This window comes from Mus caroli, unplaced genomic scaffold (genome assembly GCF_978045245.1).
Source record: "Mus caroli unplaced genomic scaffold, Mus_caroli_1 scaffold_19, whole genome shotgun sequence".
Classification (NCBI taxonomy): Eukaryota; Metazoa; Chordata; class Mammalia; order Rodentia; family Muridae; genus Mus; species Mus caroli.
Window position 1 is genome coordinate 44,253,240 of NW_028227274.1, and position 20,045 is coordinate 44,273,284.

Genomic DNA, 20,045 nt, shown 5'->3' on the forward strand with positions numbered 1-20,045 from the left:
CTTTCTTTGTTTCTTTCTTTTTTTTCTTTTTTTTTTTTTTTTGGTTCTTTTTTTTTTTTTTTTTTTTTTTTTTTTTTTTTTTGGTTTTTTGAGACAGGGTTTCTCTGTGTAGCCCTGGCTGTCCTGGCACTCACTTTGTAGACCAGGCTGGCCTCGAACCTCAGAAATCCGCCTGCCTCTGCCTCCTGAGTGCTGGGATTAAAGGCGTGTGCCACCACGCCCGGCTTACTAAACTATTTTCATGGTAACTGCTTCATTTTACTTTCCCATCAGCAGTATGTGAATGATTCTACTTTCCCTATATCCTTGCCAACACTTATTATTATTGTCCTTTTCATTACAGCCATCTTAATGGTTATAAAGTGGTACCTCACAATATTCTTTTTGGTGTGCTGGGGATCAAACTCAGGGCCCGGGGTGTGTGAGACACACTCTATCAATTACATACACAACCCCTCTGAGTGGTTTAGATTAGTTCATGATGACCAATGGTGATGGGCATCTTTTTATCTTTTCATCTTTAAGAGAAGTCTGTTTACCACTATTCTCTTGTTTATCTTTTGGGTCCCTGAATGTATACAGAGGCCAGAGAAAATCAGATGTCCTGCTCTATCAACGACCACCATCCTTCCTGGAGACAGGATCTCGTACTGTTCTCCCCATGCCTGAATCTAGGCTGGTGGCTAGCAAGGCCCAACAATTCTATCTATGCCCTCCATAGTGCTTAGGGTTATAAGTGCATTCAGCCACATCCAGAATTTTACATGAGTGCTGAGGATTTGAACTCAGATCCTCATGCTTATGTAGCAAGAACGTTTATTAGTTTATTTTCTATTACTCTGATGTAATACTGACCAAATGCAACTTAGGGAGGAAAGGGTTTATTTGGCTCTGTACAGTCCATCATGGTGGAAAACCAAGTTAGTGACTGAAACCGAGTCCATGGAGGAACACTTACTGGCTTACTCCAGACTCAGGTTTGGCCACCTGCTTAGGGATGCCACAGTCCACAGTGATCTGGATACTCCTTCATTAATTAGCAAACAAGAAAATGCCCTATAGACATGCCCATAGGCCAATCTGATGAAAGCAATTCTTCAACTGAGACTCCCTCTTCCTGGCCAGGTTTACGTTTGTGTCAAGCTGACACAAACTACACTACCTCTACAGTCTCAGTCCATGGGATCTGGCTAATGCTTGAACTGGAGGCGGTGGCTCACATCATCCACATGATGCTGTCTGCAGGCCTGGAGTACATGAGTCACAGGGTCGTGGAGGCTTCTAACAACATTCCAGAGAAAAGCCTAGGAGGACAGGCAATATGTAGCAAAGTCAGATTCCCTTCCAGAGTCCACGAAACAGGAATATATGAGCCTAAGCTTTAAGGTAGACTCGGGATGCTGTAGACATAGGAACATCTACCTAAGAAAGCGAGACACCAAGGAAAGGCAGCCCAAGAAAGAGGCCACAGTGGAAAGGTAACGCTACCCAAACTCACTGGTGATCAATCATGACACCATGTGGCCCAGGTGCTGGCCATGGAGCCGCGGGGTTTAACATTTGGCCCTCTGGCTTTCAGTCTGGCTTTGGTCCTATCCCTCACTTCATTCTCCCATTATTCCTTCAGAATGGAAACGTCTATTCTGTGCCACTGTATATTTAAAGTAACTTTATTTTTTTACTCAATAAGCTCACAACTAGGTGATTGTCCCAAGTCTCAATAGAGTTCAACTTCTGAACTCACATTATAAAACGGCATGAGTTTTGAGGGCTAGGAGTGGAACGTTACAGTTGGAATCTCAAATGACTCCAACAGGCTCCTGTTTTGAATGCTTGTTCACTAGCTGGTGATTCTATTTTAAGAGCCTGTGGAGCCTTCAGGAGGTGGAAACTGTGGAAGTGGGTCACTAGAGCAGGTATTTGAAGATTACAGTCCAGCCTCTGGTTGCTGGTTCACACGCTGCTTCTGAGCCTTCTACAATGTGAATGGTTTCCATCACAGTTTCAAAGACATGAACAGAGCCCTCGACAGTGTTTATTGTCTTCATCATCTTCTTCTGCATTTCCAGACAGTATAATCTGTGTTAATCACGTTTGCAGGTTTTTTTTTTCTCCAGCTAAACCTGGCGTGGGCCTCTCTGGTGGTGTTTCCATTTCTTGCACTTTTTAATCCCCAAAATTTGATTTAATACAACAGAGAGAAAGAGATCATTCTCACATGTTTTGTTTTGTTTTTTAATTTCTTTAGATATGAGTCCCTTCAGTTTTTTAACATTTCAAATAGATGAGTAGATGATTACAGCTGTGCATGGTGGTACATCTGTAGACCCAGCTGCCGTGGAGGTCAAAGCAGGGGAACCCTTTTAGATCAGCTTGGGCCATATAGCACATACGTACCCATCTCAAAGTAAACAAAACCATACCACCAGAATTAGTATAAAGTTGCCTAGCACAGCCAATATCCAGTAGCTCTTCACTGTTCACTCCCTCCTAAGTGGGAACTGGACTTGGTTTCTTTACACAGCATAATTTCTTTTTAAGAAATGAACGCAATATACTGTGGCAAGGCCTAAAGCCAAAAGCAAGGCTTCTGCATATTGTTTTGTTGTTGTATGTTAGTCAATTTATGAAGTAATTTTGTAAAGTCTTTATCTTTGTCTCCTGTGACACTGTAACCTCAGCTAGCTTAGCTGTTGGCTGACAGTCACCAGAGACTCCTGAACGCTTTGACCCAACGCGTACCTTGGTCCTCTTGGGGAGGGAAGGACATCGGTATGCTGCTGCAGCGCATCTCAATACGCAGGCCAGCAGCTTACACGCTGGCTTTTCCTTTTCATCAGCACAGGACTCCAGTCAGACAAAGATGAAGACTTCTCGGGCCTTTCTCCCTGCTTCCTCTTACCACATAACAAACTATCCAGAAACTAGTCTACCACACACTTAGTGACTGAAACTAACAGTTCTGCAAATCAGGCCTAAGGTCCAGGTGTGAACCAAGAGAACATTACGCTAAGTATAACACAGCAAACACAGACATGCTCTTATTATATGGAAATCCTTTAACAAAAGCTGGTTTCATGGAAAACGACAAGAGAATGATGGTCACCAGCGACTGGAGAGAAGGAAGGCAGAGAGTGAGTAGCTGCCCTGCATGTGAGCAGCACCACTGTATGTGCTGGTGTCTGGGAACGAAGAGGCAAGGAGCTGAGTCCCAGCATTCATCTCATTCATCTTTCTTGCTTCTTGATCATAGATGCAGTGTGACCAACAACATCACACTCCCTCCCACTAGTGTATTTTCCTCTCCACAAGAGACGGTATCCCCTCAAACCATGAGCCTCAAGTGAACACTTCATCAACTTGCCAGGGATTTTGTCACACCAATGACAGGTACCGAGTACAGGAAGTTTTGAGTTATGTACAGTAAATTAACTCTGGCCAATAAAAACACGTATCAAGTGGAAAAATAAGTTTCCAAGATGTCTGACAAAAAAAAAAAAAACAGATACAATTAGTTTTTTAAATTGGTTATTTCCTTTATTTACATTTCAAATGTTATCTCCTTTCCCACCCCCATCCCCAAGCTCCCTATCCCATCCTCCCTCCCCCTGCTTCTGCTTCTATGAGGGTGTTCCTCCACCCACCCACCCACTCCCAACTCCCCACCCTCAGTTCCCCTACACTGGGGCATCTAACGAGCCTTCATAGGACCAAGGACCTCTCCTTCCACTGATGCATGACAAGGCCATGCATGCAACGTATGCAGTTGGAGCCAAATGTACTCCTTTGTTGATGGCTTAGTCCCTGAGAGCTCTTGGGGGACTGGTTGGTTGATATTGTTGTTCTTCCTGTGGGGTTGCAATCCCCTTCAACTCCTTGGGTCCCTTCTCTAATTCCTCTATTGGGGACCCCGTGCTCAGTCCAGTGGTTGGCTGCAAGCATCCATCTCTGTATTTGTAAGGCTCTTCCAGAACCTCTCAGGAGACAGCCATATCAGGCTCCTTTCAGCATGTACTTCATGGCATCCACAATAGTGTCTGGGTTTGGTAACTGTATATGGGATGAATCCCCAGGTGGAGCAGTCTCTGGATGGTCTTTCCTTCAGTCTCTGCTCTACAATTCATCTCCATATTTGCTCCGGTGAGTATTTTCTTCTCCTTCTAAGAAGGACTGAAGCACTCACACTTTGGTCTTCCTTCTTCTTGAGCTTCATGTGGTCTGCGAATTGTATCTTGGTTATTTGGAGCTTTGGGGCTAATATCCACTTATCAAAGAGTGTATACCATGTGTGTTCTTTTGCAGTGGGTTACCTCACTCAGGATATTTTCTAGTTCTATTCATTTGCCTAGGAATTTCATAAATTCATTGTTTTTAATAGCTGAGTAGTACTCCATTGTGTAAATGTACCACATGTTTTGTATCCATGTCTCTGTTGAAGGACATCTGGGTTGTTTCCAGCTTCTGGCTATTATAAGGCTGCTATGAACATAGTGGAGCATGTGTCCTTACAATTAGCTTTTATTTAGCAATTCTATGCTATATACATTTGTCAAAATATCCCATTGAGCCACATAAATATATAATTTGTTCACTAAAGTATTAATTAATTTGGGCTAGTGAGATGGCTCAGTGGTTAAGAGCACTGACTGCTCTTCCAGAGGTCCTGAGTTCAAATCCCAGCAACCACATGGTGGCTCACAACCATCTGTAATGAGATCTAGTACCCTCCTCTGATGTGTCTGAAGATAGCTACAGTGTACTTACATATAATAAATGAATAAACCTTTGGGCTGAAGCCAACAGGGCCCAGGGCAAGAGCAGGAGAGATGGCTCAGTGATTAAGAGCACTGACTGCTCTTCCTTGAGGTCCTGAGTTTAAATTTCCGGAAACATGGTGGCTCATAACCATCTGTAATGAGATTGGATGCCCTCTTCCGGTATATCTGAAGACAGCTAGTGTACTTACATATAAATCTTTAAAAAAAAAAATTAAGGTATTGGCAAGGCTTTGTTCATTCTAGAGTCTTCCAGGGAGAATTCACTTCCTTAGCATTTTCCAGCTTTGAGAGGCTGCCCTCATTCCTCAGCTCAGACCACTTCCTCATATAACTGCATTCTCTGGCTTCTGTCACTGCATTTCTTATAACCTCTGGTTTCTCTACCTATGCCTAAGACCTTTGGGGTCACAGTGGGTCTACTCAGACAACCCAGGATCATCTACCCATTTTAAGGTCTTTAAATCACATCTGCTAATTCTTTTTTTTTTTTTTTTTTTTTTTTTTTTTTTGGTTTTTCAAGACAGGGTTTCTCTTTATAGCTCTGCCTGTCCTGGAGCTCACTTTGTAGACCAGGCTGGCCTCGAACTCAGAAATCCACCTGCCTCTGCCTCCCCAGTGCTGGGATTAAAGGCATGTGCCACCACGCCCGGCTATATCTGCTAATTCTTTTATGATATAAAGTTATACATTCACAGGTGCTAGAAATTAAGACATACATAACCTTGAAGATCATTAGGCAGCCTCACATACCTGGACATACACTTAGCCCTACATCATGTACTACATGATGTACATGATGACTTTTTACAGGAAATCCATTTTGAAGAACATTTAAAATCAGAGAGTCCTGGAATGTACATTTTGTTTTTAATTTAAACTTTTTAAAATTTGTGTGTGTGTGTGTGCTGTATGCAGGTGCCCTCAGAGACCAGAAAGAGAGCATCAGATCCCCTGGAGCTGGAGTTCGAGGTGCTAATCTAGGTGGCGAGGAGCCAAACTCAGGCCCTCCAGAAGAGTGGTTCTTCACCACTGAGCCTCATCTCAGGCCCCATGGGATGTAGTTATCATTGAAGGGCTATTCCAGTCAGCCAAGAGACAGTAAATTCAGATCATTACAGGGAAGTCCGCCTGAACCAAAACAAAAGATATAAAGCCTTGCCTGTCTCTGGTATAACACCTGGTTCAAAACCATTATGGGATTATTATTGTTAGATTCTTTTAAAAAGGGGCTGGCAAGGTGGCTCAGCAGGTAAAGCTCTTGCTACGCCACGTGTGCTCCTTGTGGCATTCAGGCATATGCACATGTGTATGTGCCCATGGAGACACGCACAGACAATAATTAAGTTTTACAATGTTTTAAAGTCATAATTCAACAACCAATATGGCTAAAAGAACAGCTCCTAGGAACAAATAGGAAATTTGAGAAAAGTACTTTTTAACCTTGAAAAGGGCTGTGATCCTAAAGAGATGTGAGCAAAGGCCTGCTCAGTCCAACAGACCAAAGTAAGGATGCTTTAATTAGGGTTTCTACTGATTTGGCAAAACACCATGACCAAAAGCAAGGTGGGGAGGAAAGGGTTTATTCAGCATTACTGTTCCACACCACTGTTCATCACCAAAGGAATTTAGGACAGGAATTCAAGTAGGCCAGGAACCTGGAGACAAAAGCTGATGCAGAGACCATGGACCGGAGTTGCTTGCTGGCTTGCTTCCCCTGGCTTGCTCAGTCTGCTTTCTTAATAGAACCCAGGTCCACCAGCACAAGGACAGCACTACCCACAATGGTCTATGCCCTACCCCACTGATTGCCAATCAACAAAATATCCCACAGCTGGATCTCATGAAGTCATTCCCTCAATTGAGGCTCTTTCCTCTCTGATGACTCCCGCTTGTATCAAGTTGAGACAAAACCAGACAGTACAAAGGACAACTGCCAAAATTCAACTTCGTGAACCAATGAGTTTTATTGGGGTTACTTACAGAGTACAGGTGAGGGGTGACTTATAGGAGAAGAAATTACCCAAAGACATCTGCAACACTAAAAGCCCACCCCAGCCTGGGTGACAGACAGCTCAGGAAAGCGGAAGCCTGAAGCTCACTGCACAGCACACAGACAGTTCACCAGGTTGGAGAGTGACTTTTCCAGGCAGTGTTTCTGGTCACTGCTTCTTCTAGGTAGCTTGTCTCATCTAGCTCTTGTAGGAAGCTGGGCTAGTCTGAGAGTGTTTCTCAGCAGTCCTTCCCGTTTATGTAAGCTTAGAGAGGGAAGGCCCTAGTGCATTTGGTCAGTTTCAGGGTCTTCTCGAAGCTTCTGAGTTGTTTGCTTCCTGCTCCTTACAGAACCTTTCTTTAGAACATCGGGAGTCCTTTCATTTATTTTTTATTTTTTTATTTTTGAGATTCATTTTATGTGTACGGGTATTTTGCTTGTATGTACGTCTGTGCACCATGTACCTGACTGTTATCTGTAAAGGCCAGATGAGAGCTTTGGATCTCCTGGAATTGGAGGTATAAATGTTTGTGAGTCAGCATATGGGTGCTGGAAATCAAACCCAGGTCTTCTTGAAGAACAAGTGCTCTTAACATGTGAGCTATCCAGCCCATATCTGGAATCATAAAAGACCATATGAAGACATCAAGAAGACAATAGAGAAACCTCACAAGAAAGTAACCCTCAGCCGGGCGGTGGTGGCACACGCCTTTAATCCCAGCACTCGGGAGGCAGAGGCAGGCGGATTTCTGAGTTCGAGGTCAGCCTGGTCTACAAAGTGAGTGCCAGGACAGCCAGGGCTACACAGAGAAACCCTGTCTTGAAAAACCAAAAAAAAAAAAAAAAAAAGTAACCCTCATGACATCTTGAATCTGGACATCAAGCCTCTAGAAAAATGAAGAAATTTAAGATGTTTATGTCACCCCATTTGTCCCATTTTGTCAAGGGAACTCTGGTAACAGGAACTTTAGATGTTTTGGCAGAGATATCTAGAATTGTGAAACTATAATGATAAGAATTATATTTTCTCAAGTAAACATTTATGGCTTGCTTTTAAGGTTAGTTCAAATGTCCATTGAATCATCTAACAAATCCTGAAGTTCAGTGCTAGAGTACAGGTTTTGTATGTGTAAGTGTGTGTGTGGCTAGGGAGATACTGGGAAGAGTATGAAGGAAAGACAATACACAAACTTGTTCAAAACATCACACCATAGTACACCAATGGTCCTAATTTCTCCCATGGGTACCATTTATGTGTTGGTACACATGCATGTGGATGTAGGCCAGTAGATGATGTCAGGCGTCTTCCTTCATTTCTCTCCACCATATTTTATTTTCTTAGACAGATTCTTTCACTGAACAGAGCTCACTGATATGACTAAGCTGTCTGGCCAGCAAACCTCAGACATCTGCCTCCAAACTCTCCAGCCCTAGGATTACCGGTACACGCTGTAGCGCCCAGCCTTAAACTCGGGTCCTCAAAGTTATGCAACAAGCACTTCACCCAAGTGAGCCCCTATTTTAAATTAAAAAATAAAACCAGCATTAATATTAATATTCCCGAGAAAGTCTACTTCATTGCGACTGTGATTCTCAGCTATAAGGTAAACACAGTCTCAGTATACTGACATTATTGGGCAAATAATTCTTCAGGGAGAGACTGTCTTCTAGTCTCTACTCCGTGTTAGTAGCACCTTTCAGTAGTAGTAGTTAGTAATTAGTATCCTGCCTCTTGTGGCAACCAAAGATGTGTCCAGGGATTGCTAAATGTCATTTAGTGAAACAGACCCAACAGGTCATTCTGATCCAATCCCTGAGAAGGTAAATGCAACTTTTACAAATCACTGAAGCAGAATCATGATAATGTATGCCAATAACAGTGTTAGGAAGCTGGAAAGAAAGGTATACCAGGATGCAAAACCTGATTTAGGTGGGGGAAGTCATGTTGGCTTGCTACAGTACAGCAGAAAGTTGTCATGAAAAAAGACACTCAACAAAATTACACCACTAAAATAAGACCATTTTTTAAACTTTTTGTTTCATTTCGTTTTTGAGAAAAGTTCTCACTGGACAGCCTATATCAGCCTCTAACTCTACACATTCCCACCGCTGCCTCTCGGACTACAGGCATACACCACAACCCAGTGGCCATGCATTTTTTTAAAAATACATACTTAAAATATTTTACATAATCTATTTTTAAAATGTATTCTATATTTTCTCTCAATACATTAGGGAGTTATAGAGCTATATAGATACAGAGAAAATAAGGATAAGAACTAAAGGATGCATAAAAAAAAAAATCTTCCCTAGATATAATTTCCTTAACTTCACACTAGAAAGAACACTGTATTCCCTTAGAAAAGGAAGATGGAGACTTCTCAGCTCGCGGTAGTTTTCCTTCACGTCTGGACCGAAGCACAAATATTTAGTAAGTGCCTACTATCTTGAAGGTACACCGTGCTGGGCACACAACAGGTACAGTCCTTGGAGCTAGAAATACAACAATGCCTAAAGCTACTGAAAATGTCTACCTAACTGGTACTTATTTTCCTGGAGGCAGAAACACAATTTAAAAAACATGAATAAAATATGGATTATATCCCGTGGTATTAAATGCTATAGGGAAAAAAAAAAAACTGAAGCAGAAAAGGAGTCTGATCATCTAAACAAAAGATTTCCATTCCACCATGTGGAGACTGGGGTCCTTAGGAGCCCCATCTTGGGAAACACCTATCCGGTCCCTCCTTGTGTCCTAGCACCGATGCAATCAAACAGATCCACTTCTTGGTGCTCAGACTCCAAGCCAGCTTGGAGCCCTGGACCACTGCCGACTTAATACCCAGAGCTCCCATCATTAATTAGCTCCCATTTTTTAAAGAAAGGGAGTCCTCTCAAACTGAGGCCTGACCGAGCCCCGCACAGCCGTGGCTCCGAGCGCCTTCAAACGCAGGCCCGCCCCGAGCAAGGCCGGAGCCTCCGAGGTTACCTGTTGCGGCGTCGGCGCCGCTCCCACGCCGGTCCCCGCAGCCGCGCCCGCCCCCGCCACCGCCCCGGCGACTGCTGTTGCCGCCGCCGCCACCACCACCGTAGTCAGAGCCGCCATGTTTCCTCGCCGAGACTCCCGCGCCCTTGCGCGGGATCGGCTCCCGTGGGGGTTCTCCCACGCTCCGCACACTGTTCCGAACCGCTGGACCACTGGGGCGGAGCGCGAAGCCGACCCCGCCCAGCCTTGGGGGGTGTGGCCTCACGGGGCGTGGCTACATGGGGACGGGCAGCTTGGGGCGGGGCTTGCCGGGGCGTGGCTGCTGAGGACTCTGGTGGGAGCGCAAGGGAGGGAGCAGAGTTAAAGGCGGGGTTTGGGAGGGGCGGAGCCAATCCCGGCTTGTAGGTTTTGGGGGTGAGGGTACTGAACCTTACTGAGGAGCAAGGTGGACACGGGGTGGTGTAACGCAACGCGGCTCTGCTCAGTTTTGTATTTATATGAGCTTTGTCAATACTGATGTCTGTTCTGTTCGCTCGTGCCCATAACTGCTAAGAAACGCTTTGTCTTCCTTTAAATTGTATTCGTGTTATACCAACATATGTATTTTTCATACGATAGAACTGTTCTCTATTTCTGTTTCACGTGCTGGTGAAACTTAGTAAATAATAACACATGTTATTTTATATTTTCAAATTAAAAAAAATTCCCCTCAAAAGCAGGTATCAGAGCCAGAAAAGCCATAGATGCTGTCTTAGACGGTATTCATGGGATGAGAGATTCCTAAGACTCTGGGTGGGGAGTTGAGAAAAATGGATCTTCCTTTCAGAAGCAACCAGTGGTTGGCTATGCGTACGCAAACGCAATCATCATTCTAGCTCCTGCTGTATGACAGGAGCCATTCTAGATCCTGAGAATTCTTGTTTGAACACCATGTGCAGTATTCTTCCTCTCCTGACTTCTAGGAGAAAATACAAGCAAGGAAATAAACCCTGCACTTAAGAACAAGTACCTAGCCGGGCGTGGTGGCACACGCCTTTAATCCCAGCACTCCGGAGGCAGAGGCAGGCGGATTTCTGAGTTCGAGGCCAGCCTGGTCTACAAAGTGAGTTCCAGGACAGCCAGAGCTATACAGAGAAACCCTGTCTCGAAAAACCAAAAAAAAAAAAAAAAAAAAAAAAGAACAAGTACTTGGCAGCCCCTTTGTGGGTGCTTTGAGTATGGATTCCCCTTTAATCCTCACAAATAGCTATGCAGTGTGAGTATCATCTCCATTTCATGAATAAAGTTAAGGAAGACCAGCCTGCATAGGACGAGACCACAATACAAATATAGGCCCAGATAGCACAAGAGGACATTGAACAGGCTGTCAGTCATATGCCTCTGCATCCCCAAAGATGCAGAGGCATCCCCAAAGGTGTGGATTTAGCCTTCATCTACAAACAGAAGATTATTTTGAATAAGATTTCATGGAATTTTTGATAAGGACACAAACTGAAGTCTGGTGACTGGGTCTAGAAACTTGTAAGTAGGCTGCCCCAGAAAGGAGGGGAATGAGTTTGGGGACAGAAGAAACTGTCTGGTTTGGGGAGTCTATAGAAGGATGGTCTGTCGGTCCTGGCAGCCTAGTGACAACACAGGAAGAAAAAAAAAAAAAAAAAAGACAGTTGAGTTTGTCAAAAAGGAATCAGTGGGCCATCCTGTCAAGAGCAGAGCCAGTGGATGATGGAGAACAAAGACTGTCTGAGTTAAGGATTTGGGGGTAATCCATGGTTTGTGGTAGCTGGAGCAAGTTGTGTAACTACGGGAGAGATTTTGCTGGGGGGGGGTTAACAAGGTCTAGCAGGGAGCATTTGTATACTGCTACACATGATGCAGTAAAAAGCAGAAGTTTGATGCTGCAGAAAATAGCTGCAACCAAGACCATGGGAAAGCATAAAGGATAGAGCCCAGAACACAGGCTTGCTCACAGAACCATGCTTAGTTAGTTTTCAAGTATAACCCAGGACCACCTTCCCACAGTGGGATGGATTCCCCATTAACAGTCAAGGAGCCCCCCTTAGACATGGCCACAGACCAATCTGATCTAAACAGTTCCTTTCTCACGGGACCCTAGGTTGTGTCAAGTTGACAGTAAAAGCTCACAAAGGCACACCTTCAGTGTGGATTGTAATTTTCTGACTATATCACTTAAAAAATTGCATCCCAGATGATGAAGTCGAGTCTACCACTTCAAAATGAGTTTCAGACAGTAACTTGAGAGTTCTTTATTTTACAGTTAGATAGAAAAACAAACTCAAACGTCATCTCTCAGACTTAGCTCAGGAAACTGCTCAGAAATAGTTCCTAGCTAAAAGAAAACCCCTCGTCAATAGAATATTCTTGTCAGATGGCCACACCCTTTATATAAATGCACAAGAACTTGTACACCAAGAAAACTATATCCCTGTTTAACTGGTAACTACTATAGTTGACATGCTGAGGCAAGAGGATTGTGGATTCTAAAACAACTTGGGCTAATATACTAAGACTTGTTTTAAGGGGGAAAAAACAGAAAGAAGGGGGGAGACTAATAATGTTGGCATATTTTTAACTGTTATATATTAATATGGACAACTGCACTGGCTACCTTCTGAGCAGATGCTGCTTCCCTCCCACTCCTCCTCCTCTTCCTCCTTGTCTTCCTCTTTCTGAAAGACCTCCTGATTTCCTTCCCAACCTCCTTTACCTTCCCCATCTCTTGTCTCTCTGCTGTCTCGTCTCATTCTTCTACACTGTGGAATCTACCAGCCTGACCCAGGTTTGTACTCGAAAGTGAGAACACATGCCCCTTGTCTCTCTGTATGTTCTGTGTTTCGCTTGGCATATGCCCTCCAGTTCCATCCATGTTGGTGCAAATAACAGGATGTCACTCTCTTATATGATGAGGTATTATGCCATTGCATAAATAGACCACACTTGGTTTCTCCATCCACCCACTGAAGGGCATCTAGATGGCTCTGACTGTTGTGAATACTGCTGCGGATACAAGTATCTTCATATATAAAGACTTGATCTTCTTTAGGTATAAATCTAGTAGTATTCGTGACATCAATGGTTAATAAAGACAGCTCCTCACTCAGTGCCTATTTAAGTCTTTTTTAGTGTGCCATCCATTACCACAGAGGTAGAATGAATGTCTAGAATCTTTATATCCAAGGACCCTCTGCAGCTAGGGTTCTCAAAAGTAGATTGTTCACAGAGCAGATAAATGCATTTGTGCAAAATATGATTTCAAAGAAATAAGGCAAGAGGATCCATTCTAGGACAGCTAGCCACATGCACAGGGAGAGCCTGGGCCTGACAGGTCTTGTATCTGCTTGCTGATCCAGAGGTAACAGATAAGAAGGTGTGTTCCTCTCAGAATTGTGCCAATGAGAATTGTGGTGAAAGGCTCGCATTTTTTTCCTTTTATTGAAAATAGATTTTTTTTTCCCTCACATAATATATCCTGCGTAGTTTCCCTTCCTTTTCTCTCTTCTCATTTCCTCCCAACCTCTTCCCTGGATCCACTCCCTTTCTGTCTCACATTAGAAAACCTGCTTCTTGGGGAAAACAATAAAAAATAATAAGATAAAACAAAAGCTAATGCATTGGAATTGGAAAAAAAAAAAACAGAAGAAAAAGAACCCAAGAGAAGGAAGAAAAAACAGAGACCCACTCAGTCTCACACTCTGGAATCCCATAAAAGCACTAAACTGGAAGCCATAGTACATATGCAAAGAACTGATGCAGACCCATGCAAGCCCTGTGCACACTACCTCAGTCTCTGTGATTTTGTATATGCTTCGATCAGGTTACTTTAGAGAGCTTTGCTTTCTTGGTGTCCTCTCCATCTGGCTTTTATACCTTTTCTATCTCCTCTTCCACAGGGTTCCCTGAGCTCTGAGAGAGGGATTCCATGGCAACATCCCCTTTAGGGATCAGTGACCCAAGATATCCTATTCTCTGTATAATGTCTGATTCTGGGTCTTTGGATTTGTTCCCATTTGCTGTATTATCATTAGGAGTCGCTTTGTTATGATTTTTGTGTTGTTGTTCATTTGTTTTATAAACAGAAGTATTTGGTTTTATCCTAGATCCCTGAGCTATCTAGTTTTAGGTTCTTGTTGTCTCGAGCAGTGTCAAGTTTGAGTTCCATGTCATGGAGTGGGCTTAAGTCAAATCAGATATTGGTTGGTTGCTCCCATAAGCTCTGTGCTACTATTGCCCTAGCAAGCCTTGTCATAGCCTGCAGAGTACTTTTCTATACTGAAGATACTAGAATAGAGGGGTAAGGTCTCTATGTAAGTACCAGCTCAAGTTCTCCGTGTGAGCTGTGTAGGTATTGTCTTCAGCAATGGGACTGCGCTGCCTAGTATTTTATCAACTTGACACAAAGTTATCTGAAAGGAGGCAACCTCAACTGAGAAAATGCCTCCACAAGACTTACCTGTAAGGCATTTTCTTAATTAGTGACTCATGGGGAGGGCCCAGCCTATTGTAGGTGGTGTTATCCCTGGGCTGGTGGTCCTGGGTTCATTAAGAAAGCAGGGTGAGCAGGCCTGAGGGGATGCCAGTAAGCAGCACTTCGCCAAGGCCTCTGCATCAGCTCCTGTCTCCAGGTTTTGGCTCTGTTTGAGTTCCTGTCCTCACCAACTTTGATGTAAACAGAGATGTGACAATGTAAGCCAAATAAACCCTTTCCTCCCCAACTTGCTTTTAGTCATGGTGTTTTGTCACAGCAATGGTAACCCAAATAGATCAATTAGAAAGAAAATAAATAAGGAAAGAAAAAGCAGGAAAACTGAACAGAAACATCAAGTAGGAATGAGACATAGGGGATAGATAATAAATGACAGATAAAAGTCCAGCTATATCAATAATTATGTAGAAAGACTAAGATTGTCAGGTGAGGCAAAAAAGCAAGACCTAAATGTGTCCTTTCTGCAAGACAGGAAACATTTGCTTAAAGGATACAAAATAGCTTGAAAGTAAAGGGATGGAAAAAGATGATTACAAAAATAGGAGCCCTAACAAGATTGCAACAGCTATGTTAATTTCAGTTAAATAGACTTTAGATTTGATGACAAACAATGTTCCCAGAGACATGAAAAATATTTTCTAGTAATAATGTGTCAATATATCAAGAGATAAAACGTTTCCAAATAGCTATCGACCCAACAACAGAGTATCAAAGTACACAATTTTTGTAGCTCATCATTCTCTATCAGGTACATTTCACCAAAATTATGGTACAATCATTGAATTGCTATTTTTAACTAATAAAACAGTCAAAAATTAGACCCTTATACTGATAAAATTTCTCGGTTAATATAAAAAGCCTATGATGCCATTTTCTGTCAGGAAAAGATCCTGCTCCAATAGCTGCCCTTTTGACTAATAAACAACAGCACCTTTGAAGCCCTATAGCTTCTGCTCACACCAAACAGAAAGGCAGAGACTTAGGATTGTTCTGTGATAGTAATACCATCACTATTCATAGTAATGGGTTGGAGGAGTTAGTATGGCATGCGAGTGGGATGGCCCCTCCCTCTCCTCATGTGGAGAAAGCAGCTGCTCGAGAACATCTGTGGAAATTAATGTCAGCATTGGGTAACATTTGGGTCTGGAATGGAAATGTGGAAAAATACTTCTAGCAATGAGGCTATGTTCTCTTCCCCCCCCCCCAAAAGTGTCTCTTAATATTATGGCATTATGCTTGTCTTTCTTATTTGTTTATGATTGGATAAGCTACAATCAATCTGAAGGATTTGTGTCCTGTTCTAATTGTTCTTTATATACATGTTTAAATACCAGTACTCCTGTTCAGTTGAGCTCCCAGAGCATTTATGTACTCTGAGCCTAGATTAATGTTTAGCTATCTGTATCAAGTTTGGAAATAATCTTCTTCTATGTCTGCGTTTTTATCATATATTGAATCAAATAAAGAAAAAGATCGAAAGAATGGTTGAACTAATTATTGCCACTGTATTGAGAATCACTGCCATCTACCGCTGATGTTACTACTCAAGCAGTCCTACATCAAAGCATTCAAAACATACATTATATTCAAAGATGGCTTCCTGATTCAGGAAAATTATGGAGTGCTCAAAGACCTATAGATAGTGTGCTGCACGCTGAAATCACCAATTTAAAATTGTCTGTGGTTACGTTAGGGTAATGAAGTTATTAGCTTACAAAGACAACTCGTTAAGATGGAACTGGGATGTGATTCAGGTCTGTGTTATTCCTGTGTGTTAGAATGAGACCTTGTTCCCTTGGGATAAAGTTAGAAAACATTTATTAAATTATGGTAAAATGACTCAGGAGATAATGAAATTACAGTCTGATATTAATCTCACATTTGCAGAACAGTTGCATGGACTATCTGGTGATGAATTATTGGGGGGTGGGGCATATTGCTGACAGCTTTGGAGAAGTTAAATCCATTTAATCAACTTAAGATTGCAAGTTTTTCCTATGGTTATATTGTTAGCATTCTGTCTAAGCTCCGCCCCACAGTTACCTGGCAACAGCCTGACCCACTATAAATGGGGCTGCTTGCCCCCTCCTCACTCTCTTGCTCTCTTGCTCTTCTCTGCTTTCCTCACCTCCATCCCCCGTCTCTCCCCATTCCCTTTCTCCCTCTCCATGCGCTCATGGCTGGCCTCTACTTACCGCCTCTACTTCTCTACTTTCTCTCTCTCTGCCTCTCTTTCTCTGCCTCTACTACCTTCTTGACTCCCTTTCCCATGCCCTAAATAAACTCTCTTCTATACTATACCATCATGTGGCTGGTCCATCACAGGGAAGGGATGCCTCAGCATGGGCTGGCCAAGGCACCCCCTGCCCCCACACCTCACCACACCTCCATAGAACATATCCCCCACCCCTTTATCTTTTTATAAACACATCATATATGTTTACATTGTTTGTTTGTTTGCTTTTGTTATTTTTTTTTAATGGTCTGGTAAAAAAAAAACCTCCCAACATCAAAAATTGACAAAACAAACACCAAGCAACTGTATTCAATGATATGTCACAAAATGTGGCTGAATAAAAAGGGGGAAATGAAGGGGACTTGCTGAACTGATGTGAGGCCAGGACAAAGCACTTGCCAGACATCTCTTGAAAAGAGAGGATGTTTGCAAAGTTATGGCAGAATGCTACCTTCACGCTCCAACAAGTATTTCCTTGAACAGGCATTATGTTCTTCACATTTTTTTTCAAAGTTTTATTTATTTATTTTATTTATGTGAGTAAACTGTAGCTGTCTTCAGACACGAGAAGAGGGCATCAGATCTTATTTCAGATGGTTGTGAGCCACCATGTGGTTGCTGGGAATTGAACTCAGGACCTCAGGAAGAGCAGTCAGTGCTTTTAACCACTGAGCCATCCCTGCAGCCCCCCCCCCCCCCCCGTTCTTCACATTTATCTTCTGAGAAGTAGTGCAATGAGTAATATATAAGGAGCTATTCCTTGTACAGTAAGAAAAAGAACCAAACAGTACAGATTGGTATCTTATACACGGAGCATTTTGTCATTAGAGCTTCAACAGTAAAATATGACTAAGAATAAAGAATCTGCACCCTACTTCTCAAATTACCTGAGTCATTTGCTGCTCCCCATTGAAGGGAAACCCTGCTAATTAAGGTCAAAGTTTGCCGTGATATCACCTGATAGTGTCTCTGAGTGCTGCACAAAATGGAGGACTCCCTTTACCAGCAGGGCGGCCCTTATCTGATCTTGTCTGGGGATCCAGACCTTGCATACCCTCTGTCTGGAGAAGGTCAGTAGTCCTTGGCAGATCGAGGAGTTCAACTCCCCTCACTCACCCACCCAAGAACCAGCCCAGCAAGTACCTAGGATTCCTGAAATTCCCCTCAATGCAAATGAGCTATTCACAGCCTTCTCAAACTCTAACCAGGGATTTTCATTTACCTTGTAAATTCCTTCCCACATTCCAAGGTCCATACATACCCTTAGTTCACCCCAAATAAAGTACATGTATTTAAGTCCACCTGGAATTAAGTGTATGCGTACAAGCTAAGATCATCTATCTAAAGGAGCTGTTTCATTGAAGGTCAGAGAAGACCTTTGGCTAAAAGCTGTAATACAGAGACAGCAAGAGGAAACCTTCCGCTCCCCCCACTCCCATCCCTCAACCAATTGGTTTATAATGTCAGTTAGTTCTGGCATTTCTCTATTTAGTTTTTGTCTGGATAACCTATTGGAAGACTGGTGTATTGAAGTCTCCCTCTATCAGTGTGTGAGGGTCAATACGTGATTTTGTAGTGGTGTTTCTTTTATGGGCTTGGGTGCCCTTGTGTTTGGTGAATAGTTGTTAAGAATTAAAACATCTTCTTGGTGAATCTTCCTTTGATAAGTATATGGTGTTCTTCCCAGGCTCCTCTGATTCGTTTGGGTTTGAAGTATATTTAGTCAGTTATTAAAATGGCCACACCAGTTTGCTTCTTTTTTGTTTTGTTTTGTTTTTGTTTTTTGTTTTTTCGAGACAGGGTTTCTCTGTATAGCCCTGGCTGTCCTGGAACTCACTCTGTAGACCAGGCTGGCCTCGAACTCAGAAATCCGCCTGCCTCTGCCTCCCGAGTATATTAAAGGCTTGCACTACTACGCTGCATTGCTATGCAGTAATTTTGAGTAGCTGTAAAAAGTATTTGTTGGAACACACACGTTCTAGAAACAGAGATGTGATCAATCAGAGTTCAATAAGGATGACACTTTAAATTAGTTACTGCTTTAGGGAAGAATCATGCATGGGTAGCATTCACGTACATGCAAGTCTGAAAATATGTTTATTTTGTCAGTAGGAAGATAAGCGAGACAGAAATAAAATTTCCCCCAGAGCCCTGAGCATATTTACTATACATTAACTATATGGAATGGTGGGGTTCTCTGTGGTGTTTTCATAAGCACACACGATAGATACCCTTTGACAGTTTCTGCCCTTCCACTGTCCTCTCTTTCTCCTGTTCGTCATAGCTCCACTCATCCTCCCTAGTAACCAGCTGGGTTAGTTGGGTTTTTAAACCGCTTTGATAAACACTGTGACCAAAAGTAACTTGAGGAAGAAAGGATGAATTTCACCTTAGAGCTTACAGTCCACCCTGAAGGGAAGTCAAGGCCAGAAGCCAAGACAGAAACCTGGAGGCAGAAACTGAAGCAGAGACAGCCAAGGAACTTACTGACTCCCCCTGCCTCCCCCTGCCTCCTCCTGCTTTCCCCCCTGTTCCTCCCTGCCTCCTCCTGCCTCCCCCTGCCTCCCTCTGCCTCCTCCTGCCTCCCTCTGCCTCCTCCTGCCTCCCCCTGCCTCCTCCTGCCTCCCCCTGCCTCCTCCTGCCTCCTCCTGCCTCCCCCTGCCTCCTCCTGCCTCCCCCTGCCTCCTCCTGCCTCCTCCTGCCTCCCCCTGCTTCCCCCTGCCTCCTCCTGGCATCCTTAGTTTGTTCTCTTCTTCGCCCCCAGGACCACCAGCCAGGGATGGCACTGCACACAATGGGCTGGTCCCTCCCACAGTTATCATTAATCAAGAAAATACCCTCGGGCTGGAGAGATGGCTGAGTGGTTAAGAGCACTGTCTGCTCTTCCAGAGGTCCTGAGTTCAATTCCCAGCAACCACATGGTGGCTCACAACCATCTGTAACGGGATCTGATGCCCTCCTATGGTGTATCTGAAGAGAGCAATGGTGTACTCATACATCAAATAAATCAATAATTTTTTTTTAAGGAAAAGAAAAGAAATGAAAGAAAGAAAGAAAGAAAGAAAGAAAGAAAGAAAGAAAGAAAGAAAGAAAGGAAGAAAGGAAGGAAGGAAGGAAGGAAGGAAAAGAAAATGCCCTCACAGACTTCCCTACAGGCCATTCCGATGGAGGCATTTTACTATTCAAAATTCACTTAGATGCCCCAGGCTTGTGTCAAGCTGACAAAAAGCCTAAGGAGGACATTTTCCTTCCATGTTTGTGTTTCCTACCCCTTAAGATTTCACATATGCAAGAATATGGTTTTTTCCTATATTATATTGCCACCAAGAAGTCCAATAGGAACCCATTTTTACCTTTCTGTAGCTAATGTGTCTCTTCACACTGGAAGAGCTTTAAAGAATTACATTTCACGACGTCAGTTAACTATGGACAGACATTTGAGCAGGATTTACAGCCTGCCAGACATACTGCGGCACAGAGAGCTTTCCCCATCAAATCTCACAGCATAATGGCTACTTCGGAATAACTCAATGCCAGCAATATAGGCAAAATTA

The 20,045-nt window shown here is 43.2% G+C and overlaps 1 protein-coding gene across 1 annotated transcript in view; it reads right to left on the reverse strand.

Moving 5' to 3' along the window:
• The window catches only part of Ccdc112 (coiled-coil domain containing 112), a 31,129-nt gene extending 21,178 nt beyond the window's left edge, over nt 1-9,951 (reverse strand). The window contains exon 1 of the mRNA XM_021150836.2: nt 9,758-9,951. Coding sequence (XP_021006495.1) covers nt 9,758-9,874 — 117 coding nt within the window. The 5' untranslated portion in view covers nt 9,875-9,951. The remainder of the gene's footprint in view (nt 1-9,757) is intronic.
• Nucleotides 9,952-20,045: the final 10,094 nt, after the last annotated feature.